The sequence below is a fragment of the Capricornis sumatraensis genome, chromosome 18, assembly GCF_032405125.1.
Source record: "Capricornis sumatraensis isolate serow.1 chromosome 18, serow.2, whole genome shotgun sequence".
In the NCBI taxonomy this organism is placed as follows: Eukaryota; Metazoa; Chordata; class Mammalia; order Artiodactyla; family Bovidae; genus Capricornis; species Capricornis sumatraensis.
The window spans coordinates 43,643,214-43,665,054 of NC_091086.1; the positions used below are offsets into that span (position 1 = coordinate 43,643,214).

Below are 21,841 nucleotides of genomic sequence, written 5' to 3' on the forward strand. Positions count from 1 at the left end.
GCTTTAGAGGAAGAGAAAAGTTGCCAGTTGAGAACACTTTATAGAGTAGTCTGATTCCTCTCCCCCCAACCCCAATAAAATACTGCTTTTGTGGTATTACAGACATACCTCATTTTATTGCTCTATTTTATTACACTTTGCAGATACCAGATTTTTGGTTTTGTGTTTTTACAATTGGTTTGTGACAGCTCTGCCTTATCAGATGATGGTTAGCATTTTTTATTAATAGAGTATTTTTTAAGTTAAGGTGTATACATTGTTTTTTTAAAAAAAACAATACTGTTGCATGCTTCAGCTTCAATATAGTGTAAACATAATTTACATGCACTGGAAAATCAAAAAACTTATGAGACTCACTTTCTAGGGATGTTCATTTTATTGCAGTGGTCTGGAACCAAACCCACAACATTTCTGAAGTGTGCCTGTATTGGTGAAGGGGGTGGGGCTTCCCAGGTGGCTCAGTGGATAAAAAATCCACCTGCAATGACAGGAGACTTGGGTTCAATTTCTTGGTTGGGAAAATCCCCTGGAGGAGGGCGTGATAACCCACTCCAGTCTTCTTGCAGGGAGAATCCCATGGACAGAGGATCCTGGCACGTTACAGTCTATGGGGTTACAGAGTCGGATGCAGCTGAGCATGCACACAGGAGGGGATGGGGGAATGCGTGATGGGAAAAGGCATGGGTTATTTTTAAGTGGGAAAGGAAATGCTGTTTTTTCCTCAGTCAGTATTTTGTTTGTCCACAGTTGTTTTTATCTGTAAAGCAGTTTTATAATTTTTTTCCCATTTCAGATTAGTAAAATAATAGAAAAACACTATAAATTATTGAACTAACCATTTCTTTTCTTGCAGAGACAAGTCTTTGTTAAAGACTTTTTAGTTTTGAAACCAGGAATTGCACCCCATCTCAACACTAGAATTCCTTAGGCCTCCTTTGTGTCAGATCAGAACTTCTTTTTTCTCCATATACCTTTAGAACCACCAGACACACAATTTTATTTTTGTAGCTTGCAGTACTTCTGCTTGCCCATTTGATGCCCAGTACGTTGTTATTTTAAGTAAATGCTTTGCTTATTTTTTGTAGATAATCCTACTGTTTCTGGCATGTCAGATATGGATTATCCCCTGCAAGGACCTGGCTTGCTGTCAGTACCCAACCTTCCAGACATCAGTTCCATCCGAAGAGTTCCTCTCCCACCTGAACTTGTTGAACAGTTTGGACGTATCCTATTCCTTTGTGTTAACTATTTAAAATATTTAAAAATTAGTGTTCTCATTATTACAGTATTTGTTTTGTATCTAATTATGTGTACAAGTTCATGTAAGGATTTTATTTAAAATACTTATAAGTACATGGGTAGTTTGCCATGTGCCTAGAAAATTTCATAATAAAATTGAATGTTGAAAATTGAGTCACATTTTAATTGTTCAGGGACATTGAGGAGAGTGAATTGTTTACAATTAATTCTGCATTTTTGAATGATGTATGGTAAGTTGATACTTTCCTATTAAGTAAGGTGGGAAAAGGAAGTTTTTCCTACCGTGCTTTTTCAGTTCAAAGGCCAATGGTTCCCCCCCACACACACATTTTAACATTTAAAACTGGAAAGTGGCTCTGAAAATATTTAAGCAAAAAATTCCACGTATTTACTTCTGAAAATACCCCCCAAAAAAGTTTTTGGTGTGTTTTCACACTTAGGGGTGTCTTAGTTTATTAGTGATTGCATTTCCAAGGATTACAATAAAAATCTACACCTAAGGGTATAAGAAACTGAAGTACTAATGTCTTCTTCATAGACTGAGAAGTTAGAGGAGATTTCTTATCTTCTAAAAGTAAGATTTTATTTGCTTTTCTTAAACTGTAGCATACCCTATAAAAGGACTATAGAGTTATTTGCTAGGAAGCTTTTATAAAAATCAATCTGTAACTCTCATGGTAAAGACATCAAGATCCTATATAAAAAATTTAAGACTTTCAAAAGTATGTTAATCTATTGAGGGTAAAAGGGTTTCATGCTTCAATATAATGTGACATAGAAAAGAAATGAAAAATTATGGAAAATGTAAAAATAAATAGAAAAATCTAGTAAATAAATAGAGTAAAATCTAATTGATACTTTCCCTTTAATTTTCATTGTCTCTCTGAGACTTTGTAAAATAGTGTTACTAAATATATGATATATCTTATCTTTCACTCTTCTCTTGCTTAGTTTCTTAATATTTAATCCTCTGTTAATACAAGACATATTTCCTTTAATTAGAAAATGATTTTGTTTTCACAGTTGTTTAACTGTCATATAATTACATAAATCTTGGTCTATTTTTCCATTTTTATGAGGATTATATATAGATTGTCACCTAGCTATGACTTTAGCTTACCAAGTGTTTTTTTTTTATCACTCTCTCATGCAGTTGGAAAAACTGGTCCAGTAAAACAGTTTTTAATGTCAGCTCAATATTACTCAGAATCAATATTTTTTTAAAGTTAGTAATGGCAAAAACATTTGTTATTTTGTGTATGTTTTAAATGGCAGGTAGCCTATTTAGAAACAATAAATTATTTCTGTCATACACTAGGGCTTTCATTAAACTCTTTGGAAATAACGATGTTTCATTTGCTCTTTCTATTGAAGAATGAGTAGATCATGGTTTTTTAATTATGTGGATATATATGATTTTAAAACAAAATCTTTTGAAACAAGTTTGAGGAAGAGAGGTTGAAATCATTCTACCTTACATCCATACCACCTCAGACATGCAGTGTAACTGCATGATGGGCGTGTTCCCTCCCATCAGTAGAGCTTGGCTCACCATCGACAGTGACATATTCATGTGGAACTACGAAGATGGGTATGTATGTATGGCTGGTTTGCTTTAGCATGATTAGAATTTAAATTATCTTTATTGCAACTAGTAGTCTACTCATTAGAAGCTGCCTGGCTTATCTTTCATCCAAGTCAGTACTTCTCAGTGTACATACTACCTGGGGATGGGGTTAAAATGTGGATTATGTTATGGTCATTCTGAGTAAGACCTAGGGATCTGCATTTGTAACAAACTCCCAGGTGATGCTGGGGATCTGGGTGCCACTCTGAGTAGGAGTCTGTTTCCCAAACTGATACTTTGTAGTAAAGATAGTCTATCAGTGATTCTTTGAGAGATGGTATGACTTTTTTTTTTTTTTTTTTTTTTGACATTTTGAAAGACCTGTTTTCCCTGCCTATCTATGTGGAGTGGCAAGATGTTAGTTTATCTTAGCAGTTGTGTTGTTATTCTGTGGGCTTGACATTGTGTAAATTAAATATATATAAAAGGGTCTGAGTGAAGCCCCAAAGCATTCTTGTTTAAAGTTTATTGATCTGCTGCATTTTCTTTTTTTTGGCTGTACTGGGTCCATTGCTTCAAGGGCCTTTTCTTTAGATGCGGGGAACGGGGTCTTCTTTAGTTACAGTATGCGGGCTTCTCGTTGCAGTGGCTTCTCTTGTTGCAGAGTACAGGCCCTGGTGCATGTGGGCGGCAGTAGTTGCCACTCCCAGGCTCAGAGCACAGGCTGTCATTGTGGCGCCTGGGCTTCATTGCTCCATGGCGTGTGCAGTCTTCCCAGATCAGGGATCGAACCTGTGTCTCCTGCATTGGCTGATGGATTCTTTACCACTGAGCCACCAGGAAAGCCCTGATCTGAGTTTTACTCTTGGCCATTTGGAAAAAATTTTTGTCTTCCGTTTTTCCATCACATTATCTTTAGGTGAAAGGCGAGATAACCCAAGAAAGTTCTGTATATATAGTTGTTACTCTTGCTCCTGAGTAATTAATGTACTTGTTATAAACACACATACAGTGTCATTGAATCAAAACATACTACTTGAGAACTTACAAGTTAACCAATTTTGTTGGCTGGGTTTTTGTTTTTTTTCTTCTTTCATTTAAACTTTTCCTAGCTATTTTTATTGTTGAAATGGTATATGTCATAATAGCAGTGATATAATATTGTGATTATTCTTCATGTATCATGCACGTTGCCACAGTTCGCTATATTACACATACGTATTCATTTTTGCACTAAAGAATAGAACCTCTTAATTTAGGCATTGATCTCTTCAAGGAAATCTAAAAAAAAATTACGAAATATATAGATGTGAGAATAATTCAGTTAAAGAGGGTTTTCATGTTAATGAAAATTTTTATATTTCTGTTGATATCTAACATACCCGTTTAACAACTACATTAAGCCTATCATGGATCAGATACCATTGAGTGTTTGAACAGTAGTGAATAAGATAAGCGTAGTCCCTGCCCACATGGAAAGTCTGGTTCAGCCTTACTGTATATTCTTCTGAGAGGGTCTTCTTGCCCCTGCCACAGCAGTAGATTGCTGTTACTGGAGACTTGCAAACCTGGGGAGGATATTTGGAGTGGAAACCAGCATTCCCCCTTTTCATGGTTTATGTGTAGCTTTAAGCAGACCTTGTGCCTAGCTCCTGAAACTGAGACAGTTCTGTTTGCTGGTTCTATAGTCTTTTTTGTATATGTATATATTCTTTAGTTTTAAAGAATATTATAAAAGCTTTTCTTCATCTATAACATGTTTTTCTTTTAATATTGACAGAGGAGACCTTGCCTATTTTGATGGACTTAGTGAGACTATTCTTGCTGTGGGGCTTGTGAAACCAAAACCTGGTAAGAATTAAAAATAGAAAGATGAAATTATGTTTGTATATCCTTGGATTCCAAATGTTTTAGGACTGTTGGAGATCATATTTTAGGTACTAAATTTCCTGTTGAAGGTTTGTTCTGAATTACTTCTAATTAGAAATATAAAATGGAGAAGGAAATGGCAACCCACTCCTATACTCTTGCCTGGGAAATCCCAGGGATGGGGGAGCCTGGTGGGCTGCCGTCTATGGGGTTGCACAGAGTCAGACACGACTGAAGCTACTTAGCGGCAGCAGAAATATGAAAAGTGATTAGGAATATTTAACAGTTTACTCACTCTATAGTATAAGTGAATCTGCCTTCAAAATTGTTAAATTCTTCAATTTTATCTTGCTTTTTGTTAGTCTTTCTTGATTTACCTGAAGGTTTTTGCGTTGTACATTTTTCAGTAATTCCTGAATATAATGGACGTGAGGACAGAGTACAGAATAAATCCTAAGAGAATTCACAAGCATTGTCTAACCTAAAACAAATTTCATCTTCAGTACACTAGGTGTTTTATCATGACTACTGACAAAAAGCAGAATTGATTGATTTAAATTTAATATACATCTCTTTAAAATACATCTCCCTACAGAAGGAAATAATAGATGAGATTTACATGTTTACAAGACCCTGGTAGGAATTTTTGAAGTGTAGTCATTTGAAATAGAGCCATTTTGGAATTATACTAATTCACGTAAATATGAACCTGCGGTTTGATGCACTGTTTTTATGTGATGGCATTGGATGTGTATTTCCCTTACATAGAATTTTATAGCAGCCTTTACTGTGCTGTATGTTTCTGTATTTTGTTTCTTCATTGAAAAGCTTGTTCATATGAAAGTCAACAGCTATTCCTGCCCTCTATCGTAATAAATACTAATTATCCATCTTAAAACAGTAGTTAAACTTTGTTACACTCAAATGTAATTTTCAGTACAAAATTGAAATGGTCTTTGATACGACAATAAAGGTGTTATCTTTGATAAATTTTCATACATTTCAAGCCCCTTTAAATCAGATTCGGAAATACTGGATATATTTTGAAGTCATTAAGTAAAAAGTCCGTCCTTCAGCTTTATTGATGTGAATCTTGAAACACAAAATTGTGACCTTTGTCCCCTTTGGTATTCATCAGTGAAAGTAAAACCAAGTGATGGTAGAAGCTTTGTTAATGTTTTCTGACATTTAACACCCAAATAAATACATATACAGAGATGTCCATTATCATAATATAAGATACATTTTCTTTTATTCTTAACAGTGACACACTAATTTTTGGATATTATAGTATTCAGTTCAGTTCAGTTCAGTTGTTCAGTCATGTCTGACTCTTTGTGACCCCATGAATCACAGCACGCCAGGCCTCCCTGTCCATCAGTAACTCCCAGAGTTCACTCAAACTCATGTCCATCGAGTCGGTGATGCCATACAGCCATCTCATCCTCCGTCGTCCCCTTCTCCTCCTGCCCCGACTCCCTCCCAGCATCCGGGTCTTTTCCAGTGAGTCAGCTCTTCGCATGAGGTGGCCAAAGTATTGGAATTTCAGCTTCAGCATCACTCCTTCCAAAGAACACCCAGGACTGATCTCCTTTAGGATGGACTGGTTGGATCTCCTTACAGTCCAAGGGACTCTCAAAAGTCGTCTCCAACACTACAGTTCAAAAGCATCAATTCTTCGGCGCTCAGCTTTCTTTATAGTCCAATTCTCACATCCATACATGACCACTGGAAAAACCATAGCCTTGACTAGACGGACCTTTGTTGGCAAAGTAATGTCTCTGCTTTTGAATATGCTATCAAGGTTGGTCATAACTTTCCTTCCAAGGAGTAAGCGTCTTTTAATTTCATGGCTGCAGTCACCATCTGCAGTGATTTTGGAGCACCAAAAATAAAGTCTGACACTGTTTCCACCGTTTCCCCATCTGTTTCCCATAAAGTGATGGGACCAGATGCCATGATCTTCGTTTTCTGGATGTTGAGCTTTAAGCCAACTTTTTCCCTCTCCTCTTTCACTTTCATCAAGAGGCTTTTTAGTTCTTCTTCACTTTCTGCCATAAGGTGGTGTCATCTGCATATCTGAGGTTATTGATATTTCTCCCAGCAATCTTGATTCCAGCTTGTGCTTCCTCCAGGCCAGCGTTTCTCATGATGTACTCTGCATAGAAGTTAAATAAGCAGGGTGACAATATACAACCTTGATGTACTCCTTTTCCTATTTGGAACCAGTCTGTTGTTCCATGTCCAGTTTTAACTGCTGCTTCCTGACCTGCATACAGGTTTCTCAAGAGGCAGGTCAGGTGGTCTGGTATTCCCATCTCTGGAGAGTGATAATTATACATACCATTTCATACCACTCCAAACTTTTAAAATTTAAATAGTAGTTTAGCATGAATTAACATTTTAATATTTTGTGCTTGGTTTAATGCCTTCTCTGAATCTGTGAATTTATCTGGCTGTGATACTGAAACTTATTTGATCTATAAACTCATTTCTGTGTCTATGAATTTGACTATTCCATGAACTTCATATGGATGGAATTATGTAGTAGTATCTTTTGTAACTGGCTTGTTTCACTTAGTATGATGTCCTCAAGGTTTTTCACTATTGGAGCATATGTCAGAATTTCCTTTTTATGGCCTAGTACTATTCCACTATATATACATACTACATTTTGTTTATCCATTTATCAATTGACAGTCACTTGAGTTGTTTCCACCATTTGGGTTTTGTGAATAGTGCTATGAACATAAATATAGAAGTGGAAATTTTTAATTTTAATAAACCTAAACTGTTTTATAATGTAACCCTCATTTGCTGCTGCTGCTGCTAAGTCACTTCAGTCATGTCTGACTCTGTGTGATCCCATGGACGGCAGCCCACCAGACTCCCCCATCCCTGGGACCCTTATTTAAATATCATTAGATACTGTAATGTTTGTTTCTAAGTTTTTTTTTTTAACTACTATTTGCTTATTTAAATGATCACAGTAATGTTTTAGCATCAACATTAAATTAGATTCACACTTTTCATATACTAATCTATTGTGTTATTTCATCACTGAGTTGTGTCCAATTCCTTGCTCATATTAAAAGTAACCATATTCTGTTAATACTTAAATGTTGGGTATTTTCCAGAAAATAGTCCCTAACTCATGTTTACTTTATCTTAGGCATCTTTCAACCTCACGTACGACACCTCCTGGTTTTGGCAACCCCTGTGGATATAGTGATTCTTGGTCTCAGCTATACTAATTTGCAAACAGGTATAGCAACTCACATGTTGTGTTTTTTTAAATAAAAATATGTTGCCCAATTTAATATTATAATTGACAGTTAATTTTTTTCAGTAAGTTAACTTTCTGAGCTATTTGCTCTTAGAAAAATAATACTTTGCTATAGATATAATATGTTTCAGATTGGTAACTCCACAAAAAAATTATTTTGGATTATTTGCCATGTTAATGTATCTTTCTAAAATGTCCAATATAAAAGAAAGGTAATAGAAGAGAAATAGTTGGCACTAGTAATTTTTCAATAATGCCTTCAATTTTTTTTTAATTTAAGTGGCCATTTTAACATATGGAATACAGAAATATACTTTATTCTTTCCCTTAAAGTAAGACACTATCAATTAATTTATTGCAAAAACATTCAGTGGTTTCTTTTGCATTCTAGTTACATTTTAGGTAAAATAATGTTGAATTTCAGAGACTCCAATGAATGAATATTGGGAGGGTAAAAGATAAAAAAATAATTAAATGATTATTACTGCCATATCCCTAGGCTTTTTTTTTTTTGCAAAACTTAATACTTTGGTTTATTTTTTTGTTTGATGTTTTACTATGTTTCTTATATATATGCTATATATTTTATATATGTTATATATACATACTGAAGGTTGTATTTTAACATGAATGATAAAATTGTTTATATCAGACTATAGTAATTTTAAAATGTACATTTTACATACATTTTTGAAGTTTTTTAGCATATCATGAACTCAGTAAGAACATTAATTCTGAAGACAATACACTGATTGTGTTAAACTTTTAAAGAGTTCGTAAAGTGATTCCTATATTCTCCCTTTAAAAATATAGGTTCTGGAGTTCTCAATGACAGTATGTGTGGTGGAATGCAGTTGCTTCCAGATCCCTTATATTCTCTTCCTACTGATAATACCTACCTTTTAACAATAACTTCCACTGATAATGGCAGAATTTTCTTGGCTGGAAAGGATGGCTGTTTATATGAAGTAGCATATCAAGTAAGTCTGACATTTATTTTAACCATGTTTTTTCCCTCCCTCTTGATGGGTTATGGATTGATAAGCTTTTGTCTTTATTTTCTAATTATATAAGTACATTAATATATTCTTATGAAAGTGGTCAAACACACAGTTTAAGTTGTAGTCCTTCACGGCTACATTCTACCTATAAATAAAACCCAGTCCTCTCCCCAGAGGTAACAGCCATTATTAATTCTTTGTATGTTTTTGTAGAACATGATATATAAGATCTTTGAGTACTGGAGTGGGTTGGCATTGCCTTCTCTGTTTGAATATCTATAAATATGTTTTTAAATATCTATGCATATGTATTTGTGTGTATACACATGTACAAACATATAGTGTACTTCTGTATATGTTTTTACTTGAATTATTGCTTATGTTTTGTTTCAGAATTAACATTTTTCTTTTTTTTCTTCGTTGTTTTTTTGCCAAGTCACATGGCTTGCGGAATCTTAGTTCCCCAGTCAGGGAGTAAAACCAGCCCCAGCAGCCAAAGTGCCCGAGTTCTAACTACTGCCCTGCCAGGGAATTCCCCATAATTGGCTTTTTTCATTTAATTTTGTCTTGAAAGTCTTTCCTTGTCAGTATCTGGTAGATAGAGAGATGTTACCCTTTGTGATTGGTGCATGATTGTCCATAAAGTGAATGTACATGATTTGTTTAACAGCTCTTTTCTTGATGGACTTCTAGGTTTTTATTACATGTTTCATAAATAATGATATAATAAGTGTTCTTCTGCAAGCCTCCTTGAACAGATGTGTAGATATTTTCTGGTGTGGAGACTTAGAATTCTAATACTTGTGTTGTCATGTATATGTATTTCAACTTTTATGTTTTCCTTATTCCCTGTTAGGAGTTGTAGACTCTGATTATATCCCTTTCCCCTCTCTCCTCACTGTAACACTGGTATTTTCAAACTTACTAACTTTGACCTATCCGAAGAAAATTGTGTTTTTATTACTAGCTGGGTTGCGCATCTTTCCATGTGTTTTTGGTCATTTGTGTTCTCTCTACTCTGAAATGTCTTTGCTCCAGTTGCTTTTTTCCCCCCCTTTAACTATATTGTTGCCTTTTTTGTAAGTTAAAGGGTAGGAAACTGACATGACAAATGTTCTCATAGTCATACAGCTAATTCATGGCAGAGATAGGATTAGAATTGAGGTTAGTTTTTTATGTTACATTGTATCTCTTCCTTACCCAATTTCTCTTGGTTTTGTTCACTTTACAGAAAAGTTCTGTTACAGATTTAAAGATGGCAAAACTCGATGATTGAGGGGCTGACTGTAGATTATGATGGTGGTGGCTACTATTTTTTAAATATCCATTTAGCAGTAGTGGGAAGAGATAAAAATACCTCTATTCTATGTACTTTTGACACTTATTGACTATGGCTATTATTTCCTTGCTTGCTTTCAAATAGAAACTTTTAAGATAAAGTGAATTTACTAACATGGCAGTGTTGAGGTTGCTGGAATAGACATAGCTGCTTTAATTGAGAGCAGTGATTTTAGTTAAATACATTTTTAAATTTTTAATTACAGGACTAAACTCAGTACTTTGAGTAGTATGTCTTTATTTATAGTTATTGGCATTTCACTAAGGTTTGAGAATGCTTATAAACGGGTATATAGTAGTTGCTGTGATGGGGGTATCTACCTACATTTACAAGTCTTCTTGCATTTTTATCTTTTAAGGCAGAAGCAGGTTGGTTTAGCCAGAGATGCAGGAAAATAAACCACTCGAAGAGCCCGCTTTCTTTCCTTGTTCCTTCGTTACTACAGTTCACTTTCTCGGAAGATGGTAAGTCGAAAATAAATTTGGCGAACAATTTTAACAAATCATTGACCTACCATTTTCTTAAAGAAATTCTCAATCTTAATTGAAACAGCCCTTATTAAATAGTTTGTTGTATATTTATATGCTCTTTTAAAGGGAGAAGAGATGATGAAACATAGAGACAGCATGAGTTTTATTCCCGAATTCCTATAAATGTAGCACCTTAGAACATGTGTCTGCTACAGCTATGTGTACTTAAACCAACCATAACTCTCTCTCTATGTGAGAGAGTTAAACATTCAGACATTTAATACATGTTTTGCCCCCTCTAAAAGAAATTCCCAGCAGAAAATGAGTATATCTGAGTTTTTAATGAGAGATGTAGTCAGGTAAAGTAATTTTAAAATCCTTCAGTAAGATAAGATAAAAGCACCTAAAAATGTTAATATGACTGAATTTTTAAATTATTTTAAACAATGACATATTAGAAATTTCTGGAAGGAATAGACCAGGTAGAACTATTTTACTTGTTTTTAGCAGATAGTAAACTAAACGTTCATTAAATGTTTGTTAAAGAAAGGAATAATTTGAAACCTGGTTTTGGTTTGGCTTAAAAAATTAATTTAGAAGACAGAAAAACTTATTTATGATGCTGTTAGCCCAGGCACAGTATTTGATATTTGCCTTTTTTTTTTTTTACATGATGTCTGACTTAAATGCTTCTTAACTTTGCTCTGGTGCAACTTTCCTAAGACTTAACTATAAAACAGCAGTTTTAATTTGCTGTAAGCAGCTACTGTGTTTGATTTGTTAATTGCTGGGATTTTTTTTTTTTCATTTTATTTTAGATCCTATTGTTCAAATTGCAGTTGATAATTCAAGAAATATTTTATATACACGATCTGAGAAAGGAGTCATACAGGTAAGATTAATATTTTGCCAGCATATAAAAGCGGAAGAACATCCCTATTTTTAAGAAAGAAGACCTAGTCCCTCTTGGCTTTTCTTATAAAGTGTGTGCTTTAAAAAAAAATCCCAAACCACTTCTTAGGGCACTAATTTTATGAAATTGTAAATCTCTGAATGTTTTCCTGCCTATATGAAGTAGCAGAATTAAAGGATTCCTAAAAAGGAAAAGTATATTAAAAAGATCATTTGTAAAATGTATACAGTTTATAATCATGTTTAAGTGGGTATAATTTTTTATTCACAGGTGTATGATTTGGGCCATGATGGACAAGGAATGAACAGAGTTGCCTCAGTGTCACAGAATTCTATTGTCTCTGCTGCTGGTAATATTGCTAGGTAATATGTAACTTATTGTCAGACATTTTATTTGTGGGCAAATTTATATTAGTTATATGCAGTATACTAAAACTACTTCCTCTTCAAAATATCTCTAGAAGGTAAGGAATGTGGGAGGAAATGACATTCTGTTTTATGTTTGAAACAGTTCTTAGAGATGCTTCCTTTTGTTCTTAAGTTGGATGGTTCTTAAGTTGGAAACATAAGGTGGACTGGTTTTTCAGTGAAAAGGACACCTTGACCTGTGTTTTTCCTTGGGGTTTTAAATTATGTTCTGAATGGTCTGTGCAGGCATTACAGATATTGTGACTAGGAAACCAGAAATCTCAAAGTGCTTCCCTGTTTGTAAATACTCCACCCTTTTAACACATCTACATCATAGTTTCATTGGTCTGATAAGTGACACAGGTACCATTTGGGAACACAGAATTTCAGAATTGTATTATACCCACTGCCTTCTTGGGGAAATTGAAACTAAGAGCTGTTGCAATTTGCCTGAGGTCTAAACTCCTAAATAAGTGCTGGGACCCAGCCGAAAAGCCAAGTCTTCAGACACTGTACATTGCTGTTTGCACCTGTCGCAACTGACTTAGCTGCAGAAATTTTCTTCACAGAACACCTCCCTTTTCAGCTTCTGTTGTCTGTGTGCCTGGGTCACTGCTGCAGTCATGTATCCTGGTGATAGCATGGTTTCTTTGCTCCTCAATGACCAAGAAATTCTTTAGGCAGACAATTTAAAAGGAAGAGTTTTCTTTTTTTCCCCAGTTTTTTTTGAGAGAGTTTTTCACATCTGCAGAAAAATGAAAAAAAAAAGCATGATAAACACTGATGATATACCCGTTATCCAAATGTACCAGCTGCTAACATTTCGCTTCATTTGCTCACTGTTTTGACCTATATGGGTGCTTCCCAGGTAGCACTAGTAGTAAAGAACCCACCTGCCAATGCAGGAGACGCAAGTTCGATCCTTGGGTGGGGAAGATCCCCTGGAGGAGGAAATGGCAACCCACTCCAATATTCTTGCCTGGAGAGTCCCATGGGCAGAGGAACCTGGTGGACTACAGTCCATTGGGTTGCAAAGAGTCAGATAGGACTGAGCATGTGCGCACACACACACAAACACACACATACACATGACCTATATGACTTTCATCCTTAGGTCCTTCACTTTCCATATCCTAAGCTCTTATATACTGTATTATCATTACCACATCTAAAAAATCAATAATTTTATAATGTTCTAATTTATAGTCCATATTAAAATTATTGTCTCCCACATCTTTCATAGCTGTTTTTCTTTACATTTTTCTCCACATTCAGTCATAGCTCGTGAGCTACATTCGTCACTAGTTTGTCTCTTTAATATAAAACAGACGTCTTACTGCCCTTTTCAAATGTTAACATTTAGGAGGGAGGGACAGGAAAGTTATTAGTAGCATATCCCAGTTTCTGAATCTGTCTTATTTTCCCCTTATTTATAGATTCAGGGTAATACTGTTTTAACTAGTATTACATGTTGTGAACATCATAGAGCATTACATTGAGGCACATAATACCAGTTTTTTTTTTTCCAGTTTTCCTATTGATTGATTAACACTTGATTAAGATGGTATTCACCAGAGCTCTCCATTATAAAGGTTCACTTGTTCCCCTTTGCAATGATATTTTAATGCTCTAAGAACAACTTGTTGAACCACTTACCAGTGGACTTAGCCTTCTCTTATGGTCTTTGAAAAAAAGGATTACTCTTAACATTGTCAGTATGAAAAACACAGAATTGAGGGTTTTTGTTAGTTCTTGCTGCTGTTGCATTGCTTTCTAAAAACTAGTCTTAAACTATTTTAGCATATTTAGACATGTAAGAATCCTGGTGGAATGTGTTCCTGGTAATTTAGCAGATACATTTAAAACATAAAGTTCAGCTTTTCTTTCTTCTAGGACCATAGATCGTTCTGTTTTTAAACCAATTGTTCAAATAGCAGTGATTGAAAACTCCGAATCACTGGACTGTCAATTACTGGCTGTCACACATGCAGGTATGTTGTTTTATTTATTTGTGTGCTATTGCTGCGATAACTTTACAATCTTCAGGTTTGGAAATGTATGACTAGAAATGTGTTTCTATTTCTGTATCAGTTTTGTCAAGCTGTATTAATAATTCATAAAATGAAGGCTTTTGAAAAATCAGAAGTTTCCTCAGGCTCTGTCTTCTGATTTTATGGCTGTAAAACCAGGCCTGAAAGGTAAAGTGGCTAATACTTAGTGACAGAGTCTGGTCTTAAAGTTGTAGACTCTTTCTGGTGAAATGTGTTAATTTATCTCCCAGTGCCAAGTGGTGGTGTCTTAGAAACCACTCCAGCTAGTAGAGTGCTTGGTGATTTAAGATCAGTCAGGAAAATGAGATGTGACGTCAACAGAATTCTGTTTTTCTATGGAGTTGTTTCAATACCATGTGTACCTTGTATCTTTTATTTCCTGTTAATGACGGATAATTTTATTCCATGATCAGGTGTAAGGCTGTATTTCAGCACTTGTCCATTCAGACAGCCATTGGCACGACCAAATACATTGACACTGGTCCACGTCCGCCTACCTCCTGGATTCTCTGCCTCTTCAACTGTGGAAAAGCCTTCGAAAGTACATAAAGCTCTTTATAGTAAAGGTAAATTCTGAAATACTGTCAGATGGAATATAAGATGCTTAAAGTTTTTAAAATTAGATTGCCTTGTGAGGCATTTGAAAATAACGAGGAAACTTGCAATAAAATTCAGAAAATTTTGGATTTTTTTATCCAGTTTTTTTATCTGTTTTTTTAATTAGCTTTTATTTCAAATTTTATAAATGTCCATTTTTTCATCGACATATGACATTCATATATATATATAAATACTGTAGTTTTTAATATCTAAGTACTTTTTAAGTTGTTTGGAACTTTAAAAGTACTTGTATATGAACTCACTGGTCAAAATCAGCATTATATCCATTGTAACAGACTTTGAACTTTGTTTTTTCAGGATGATTAGGAAAACTCAAATGACTTTTCTGATACCATTTTTCCATATCTTCATGGATATGGAGAATTTTGCATCCAGGAATATGAAATTTTGATGATGAACTCCTGGATTCATAATTAAAAAATGAGATTCTAGTTAAACATCAAAACTAGAAAAACCTGTGTGTGCTTTTCTCCGATGTGAGAAAGCATTTGTTAGTTTATTTTGATTTTATAATAATTTTAAAGCCTTTTTTATACTTATTCTACTGTGTCTTCTAATATTTTATTTTTCAACACCCAAATGAAACTTGCCTTTACAAATGGAATTTTTTCAAATATATTGTAACATGTAGCTTCATAGCATATTATTGAGATATAATTTTTACATACCATAAAATTTAGCCTTTTAAAGTATACATTCTGATAGGGTTTAGATTATTCACAAAGTTGTATAACCATCACTATTATCTAATTTCATAATGTTTTCATCACTCCTAATGTTTCATCATTAGCAGTCACTCTGCTGCTAATGGGTAAAGAGTTCCTAATAAGAAATCCTTTTGCCATCCTTATGCCAATATCCCACTGTGATTACTATTGCTTTGTCATAAGTTTTAAAATTCCCATTTCAACATTTTTTTTTTCAAGATTCTTTTGACTATTCTAGAACTCTTTGTCATATAAATTTTAGAATCAGTCTGTCAATTCTGCAACCAAAAAAAAGCAGATGGGATTTTGATTGTTGAAAATATAGATCAATTTGGGGGGTATTCCCATCCTATAAATACTGCCTTCAAATCCATAAATGTAGGATATCTTTCTATTATACCCCCTTTAATTTTTTATAGTAATGTGTAAGAAACTATGCAATTTTGCACTTCTTCAATGTATTTCTAAGTATTATTTTTGATGCCATCATAAACAGAATTAAGTTTTAAAGCTAGAAATCTATTGAGGGAAAATGTGGTTTCAGTTATGTGCATGATACAATCAAATTTCAGTTTTTCAAACCTTATACACTAATTTTAAGAAAACATTTTCTTGCTACTTGATATAAACTGTTCTCAATTTCTTACAAGGTAGTTATATAGCTTAATAATTAATTAGGATCCCATCACCTATAGTCAGCCAATGGACTCAAGGTTAACATCACTAAACTCAGAATGAAGGGAGCGAATTAGTGGGTGGAATTGGAACTGAGCTGAGGAAAGCATATTTCAAAACCAAATATGATGTCAGCTAACATTGCTTAGGTTATTCTTTCATAGTACATTTATCTCTGCCATTCCACTAGTAACTTCATCATTTTTATTCATGGAGTATTTGAATTAACCAGTACATGAACTCTATTTCACTGAATATTACATACCGTTGATTGTAAGTCAACAATTTTTTATATACTAAATACTTTTTAAAAATACAATAATTAATAAGCTTATTGTAAACATATACTAACTTTAGAAATGTACAAATAAGTTGTATTTATCTGAAAAAAATAATGTTTACAGTCTAGAACATTTAGTGATGCTACCCTAGCACTGATTATATGTCCTTTTAGAGGATTTATTTTTTGTTTATTTTGTCACTTATTTACTTATAAAGATTAATATGTATATTTATGTATCCATACTAATGTTACTAACATTGTTACGATTATTGTGGAGGTGTATTTGACATCCTATAATGAGATTTTATGTATTAAACTTTTAGGTATTCTGCTGATGGCAGCCTCAGAAAATGAAGATAATGATATTTTGTGGTGTGTCAACCATGATACATTTCCTTTCCAAAAGCCAATGATGGAAACTCAAGTGAGTTATCTTGAGAGATTTTAAAGAATGTTTTACATAATTTTAAATGAAAAACAAAATTGTGAGAAGCTTTATCTTTTAATTTATTACTCTTTGCTTCTAATAATCTTATATGATTAGCAGTCTTACTGAAAAAAAGTATATACTGTTAGTTCTTTGTTTTTCCTAAGATGAGAAGTCAGTATGGTACTCAGTAAAAAAAATCTTTAAAGAAAACATTGGAACCCATTTAGAATATTTTTATAAGGTACCTGAAAATACCTACATCTTTCTGAAATTATCTTTGTCCCATTTGAATATATTATATTTTTAGTTATTATGTGACCATCTATTTTAGTTATGACTTAGAATTTTATTCTTATGATCTCTTTAATTATAGTTCCATCTAAATATTTAACTTTTTTCTTTTAATTATAGAAAATTTCAAACATGCAAAAATAGAATGGTAAACTGAACCCCACATTAAGGAATTACCCCTTCACTCCATCTTGTTTGATCTCTTTTTCCCACATATACAAATGTATATACACAAACACATAATTGTGTTTTAAAAGTAAATATTAGCACATACTCCATGAAGTCATTGGAGATGTCCTGGGAGAAAGATGTGGCCCTGCCTATCCTGGCCCAGCCCCACACCTGGGCCACTCATCCCAGCCCAGAAGGTGCTGAGAAGAGGCCAGAGTGCTCACTCCTCTGAGTGTCCCCTGTTCCGCTTCCATCTGTCCTCCTAGATGACCTCGCATAGCTCTTATAACCTGCACCTGGAGGCTGCTGATCAAAGCAGATCAACCAACCCCCACTAGGGTCTGAATGTCTGAGAGTCTTTTTGGAGCCATCTCTTTAAAAGCATTTTGGCTCTAGTTGTCACTGGCTGCTTTTGGTTATTCTCAAACTGAATCCTTTTGTCAGGGGAAGTGGGAAAAGGTTTGTGTAGATGGCTGGAGGAAGACTGCAATCCTGGGAAGGGGGAACATGGTTTGAATGGGCTCTTCCAAGTTTCTGACGTGGCCTAAGCAACTGGGGTAAAGGCAGGTAGGTATAGAGACAAGGAGCACCTTTCTCAAATTCTTTTCTTTATCTTTTAGGGTTTACTGAGCACATAGTGTATGCCTCATTCTGTGATAGACTGTAAGGATTCAGAACTCAGGAAGATATAAACCCTGTCTTGATGGGAGCACAGTGTTAGGGGGTGCAGGTTTGAAATCTGGCTCCTTTTTCTCAGGGCAGTGACTCAAAGGATTTATGTCTCTGGCCTTCACTTTCCTCCTCTGTAGTAGTTTTAATATTAGTGGTACCTACCTCTATGGGGTGAAAGTGGGATTAAATGAGTTCATGTGTTCAGGGTGCTCAAAATGCTACCTGGCACATAGGAAGTACTCAATAAATGTTAGCTATTATTTGTTTTTGTTTTTAAAGTAGGTACTATGCATCATAGTGGCTCAGATGCTGGAGACCTGGGTTCGATCCCTGGGTCGGGAAGATCTGGAGAAGGAAATGGCAACCCACTCCAGTACTCTTGCCTGGAAAATTCATTGGATGGAGGAGCCTGTTGGGCTACAGTTCATGGGGTCGCAAAGAGTGGGACACGACTGAGCAACTTCAATGTCAATACATCATATCACTTCACCTGTATACTTGAGTTCTCAAACAAATGTGGACTTAAAAAACAAATGTAAATATAGCTCATGAACATTAATAATCAAATTCTAGTCTCTCCAATACAGCTATAAAAGACATTAGGACAATGGAAAAATTCTGTATTGACTGGGCATTAGATTGTATTAGAGAAATGCTAATATTCTTACATGTAAAAATAGTTTTATGGTTATGTAAGAGGACATCCTTATTTTTAAGAGATGCATGCAAATATATTAATATTTAGTGGTGACATGATATTCATAACTTTCAAATAGTTCAGTAATTCAAAAAATATAGAAAGAAGAAACCAAATATGGCAAAATGCTATCAATTGTTGAATCTGGGTATCAGGCATATGGACATACAGTGTACTTTCAACATTTTATTGATACTTTAAATTTTTTATAATAAAGTATTTTAGAAGACCAAGATACTTTTAAAAAAAGAATATCTTAGTTTAGAAAGCAAATATAACTTAAGAAGAGAGCAAAACCATGGGTCAGGAAATTTGAGCACTGAACCTAAGTGAGATCAGTTCACCCTGGAAAGAAAGTAGGTATATAGTCTTTGGTTATTGAAAAAATTGTAGTTATAGTATATACTATATCTAGTTTATCTTAAGAAAAATTTGCCTTTTTCTTCTAGTATGTAAAAATTATTTACTATCATAGAAGATGCTCAATCAAAATAATAGGTATTAAAAAATTAAATACTGACTTTTGAGAATATTCATCCTAATGTATTGTTAATTTATTAAATCCTACATTTATTCAAAGATTGTATCCTTTTTAGAAGATTTTGCTTTATGTAACTTTAATTATATATATATAAAACTTTATTTCTTCTACATAGATGACTACTCGTGTTGATGGTCATTCCTGGGCTCTTTCTGCAATAGATGAGTTGAAAGTAGATAAGATTATCACACCCTTAAATAAGGATCATATTCCAATAACTGACTCACCAGTTGTTGTACAGCAGCACATGTTGCCTCCCAAGAAGTTTGTTCTCCTCTCAGCACAGGTATGTGCATATCCTCTTAAGGTAGAGACAAAAAGAAGCCATATTTAATGTTTTTGTCAAAGTATTCTGCAATAGTTGCTTAATAGAGTCATTTACTTAAGCACTTAGGAATGTTTACTCTTAAAATATTCTTAAGGAATAGTTATAAATACCAAAAATGCAACAAAAAGAACTCACTCTTTATAAAGTAGTATACAACATTTTTTAGTATTTATTTTTTGAGTAGTAATGCATTGACAGGATTCCAGTGGTAAACCAAGGGGTATACACAATAAAATCTCCCTTCTGGTTTGGGTCCCCTCCTTACAGACTCCCATGCCATCAGAGTTTGTTTCTTTCCAGAGATACATTATAGATATACAAACAATACAAATATATTTATAAACAAATAATAGCATATGTGCTGCTTTTTATGTTTCAAAGATACATTTTAGACATCTTTCCATGTTGATATTAGGACTTTCTCATTCTTCTTTATATTTAAAAGGTATTCCTTTTTATGAATATACCATATTTAACTAGGTCCCTGTTAATCGATCATCATTTGCTGTTAAAAATAATGCTACAAACTTGTGTGTATATAATTTTACATGTGTGAGTAGAACTATAGAATTACATCTGCTGGATTAAAAAGTATGTGTATTTATCAATTTGAAAGATGTTTCTGGTTTCCCTGCATACATACACTGATGTTTGTATACACCGATGTATGTATACACCGATCCCTGCATACAGTCACCATCGGTGGCTGTTGAGTGCCTATTTCCTTACATCCTATACAAGTACAGTACTCCATCTTATTAAGAGTGAGGTTGGCGGTCTTTTCTAGTGTTTATTTTTCTGTGAATTGTCTGTTCCGATTCTATACCTACTGCTCTATTAAGTTTGTTTTTTTGATTTATAGAAACTCTTTATATATTTAAGGGAACTTTTTGTGATTTAGGCTCAAGCATTTTTTCTGGTTTGTCATTTGATTTTCTTTATTGAGATTTTTTTTTTTTGAATAGGTTTATAAGTAGTTGAGATATTCTGTTATTTTGGGGGATTTCTGCTACAGGTTTTTTTTTTTTTTTAAAGCTTCCACATTCTAAGCTCGTGAAATCATTCACCCATAGTTTCTTTTGGTACTATTCTGTTATAGTTTTATTTTGTCCTGTTTGGAATTTATCCTGGTTTAGGTATGAATATGGATTCAGCTTCAGTGTTTTCTGAAGTGGATGTACTTGTGCCTTTGTGATTAATGGATAATCTAATTTTGATCCTTTAGTTTGAGGGGCAGCTTTTATTATATATTAAATTCAAGTATTTACTTGAGCTTGTATCAGAACTTTCTACTTTGTTCCACTTATCTGACTATTCACGTATTAGTACTGTGCATTAGCTAAAGGTTTATAATGCTTCACTTTTTAAGTTTTCCATATGGATATATAGATCTAGGGTGGCTTGGGAGTTGAAATGTAGATCAGATGATCTTTTTGACCCGTGTACTTTGTTCTTGAAGTTTTTTTGTTTTGTTTTGTTTTTTAACATAGGATCCATTGCTACTAGCCATTCTTAGTAAATCTATTATTCATCTTTTTTATTTAACTTCTTAGGGGAGTCTTATGTTTCATAAACTTAGACCTGTGGATCAACTGAGGCATCTACTTGTGAGTAATGTGGGTGGAGATGGAGAAGAGATTGAAAGATTCTTTAAATTACATCAGGTAATTATTTGTAATTTTTTTTTAATGTGATGATATTTTAAACAATGAGAATGATAGCTACATTATATGTTAGGATCAAAATGCTGGGATTAATACTAGTCTTCTTTCTTTGCTTTAATCATATATGTACTGGTGTTTGGGAATAGGATTAATATGCTGTAAGGTTTATTATGGTAAATGCTCATATTTTTTATTCTGTTGATAAATTCTTATCATTAAAATATACTAGTAAGAGTGTGATGGTCAAATTATATGACAAATGTATTTTTATTAAAGGACAAGACATTTATAGATAAATACGGATAAATGGCTAACCAACAAGGACCTGCATTAGAGCATATGGAACTCTGCTCAATGTTATGTGGCAGCCTGGGTGGGAGGGGAGTTTGGAGGAGATTGGATACATGTATATGTATGGCTGAGTACTTTTGTTCTTTACCTGAATTTATCACAACTTTGTTAATTGGCTATACCACAATACAAAATATTAATTAAAAGTTTTCTAAAAAGTAAAATAAAGGATAAGACATTTACAGATAAATAACTTCTTAAATTTTTTTTTTTTCCCGCTTAATGACATGAGGAAAAAGTTTGGGGT

The 21,841-nt window shown here is 33.9% G+C and overlaps 1 protein-coding gene across 2 annotated transcripts in view; it reads left to right on the forward strand.

The window, feature by feature from the left end:
* Positions 1-21,841, forward strand: part of NUP155 (nucleoporin 155) — a 51,120-nt gene that overhangs the window by 2,211 nt on the left and 27,068 nt on the right. For both annotated transcript variants that reach the window (XM_068990499.1, XM_068990500.1), the window contains exons 2-14: positions 1,086-1,223; positions 2,755-2,851; positions 4,608-4,678; positions 7,869-7,961; positions 8,796-8,962; positions 10,681-10,786; positions 11,611-11,684; positions 11,976-12,067; positions 14,006-14,103; positions 14,577-14,729; positions 16,773-16,873; positions 19,367-19,537; positions 21,133-21,243. In XM_068990499.1, the coding sequence (XP_068846600.1) occupies positions 1,086-1,223; positions 2,755-2,851; positions 4,608-4,678; positions 7,869-7,961; positions 8,796-8,962; positions 10,681-10,786; positions 11,611-11,684; positions 11,976-12,067; positions 14,006-14,103; positions 14,577-14,729; positions 16,773-16,873; positions 19,367-19,537; positions 21,133-21,243 (1,472 nt within the window). The remainder of the gene's footprint in view (positions 1-1,085; positions 1,224-2,754; positions 2,852-4,607; positions 4,679-7,868; positions 7,962-8,795; positions 8,963-10,680; positions 10,787-11,610; positions 11,685-11,975; positions 12,068-14,005; positions 14,104-14,576; positions 14,730-16,772; positions 16,874-19,366; positions 19,538-21,132; positions 21,244-21,841) is intronic.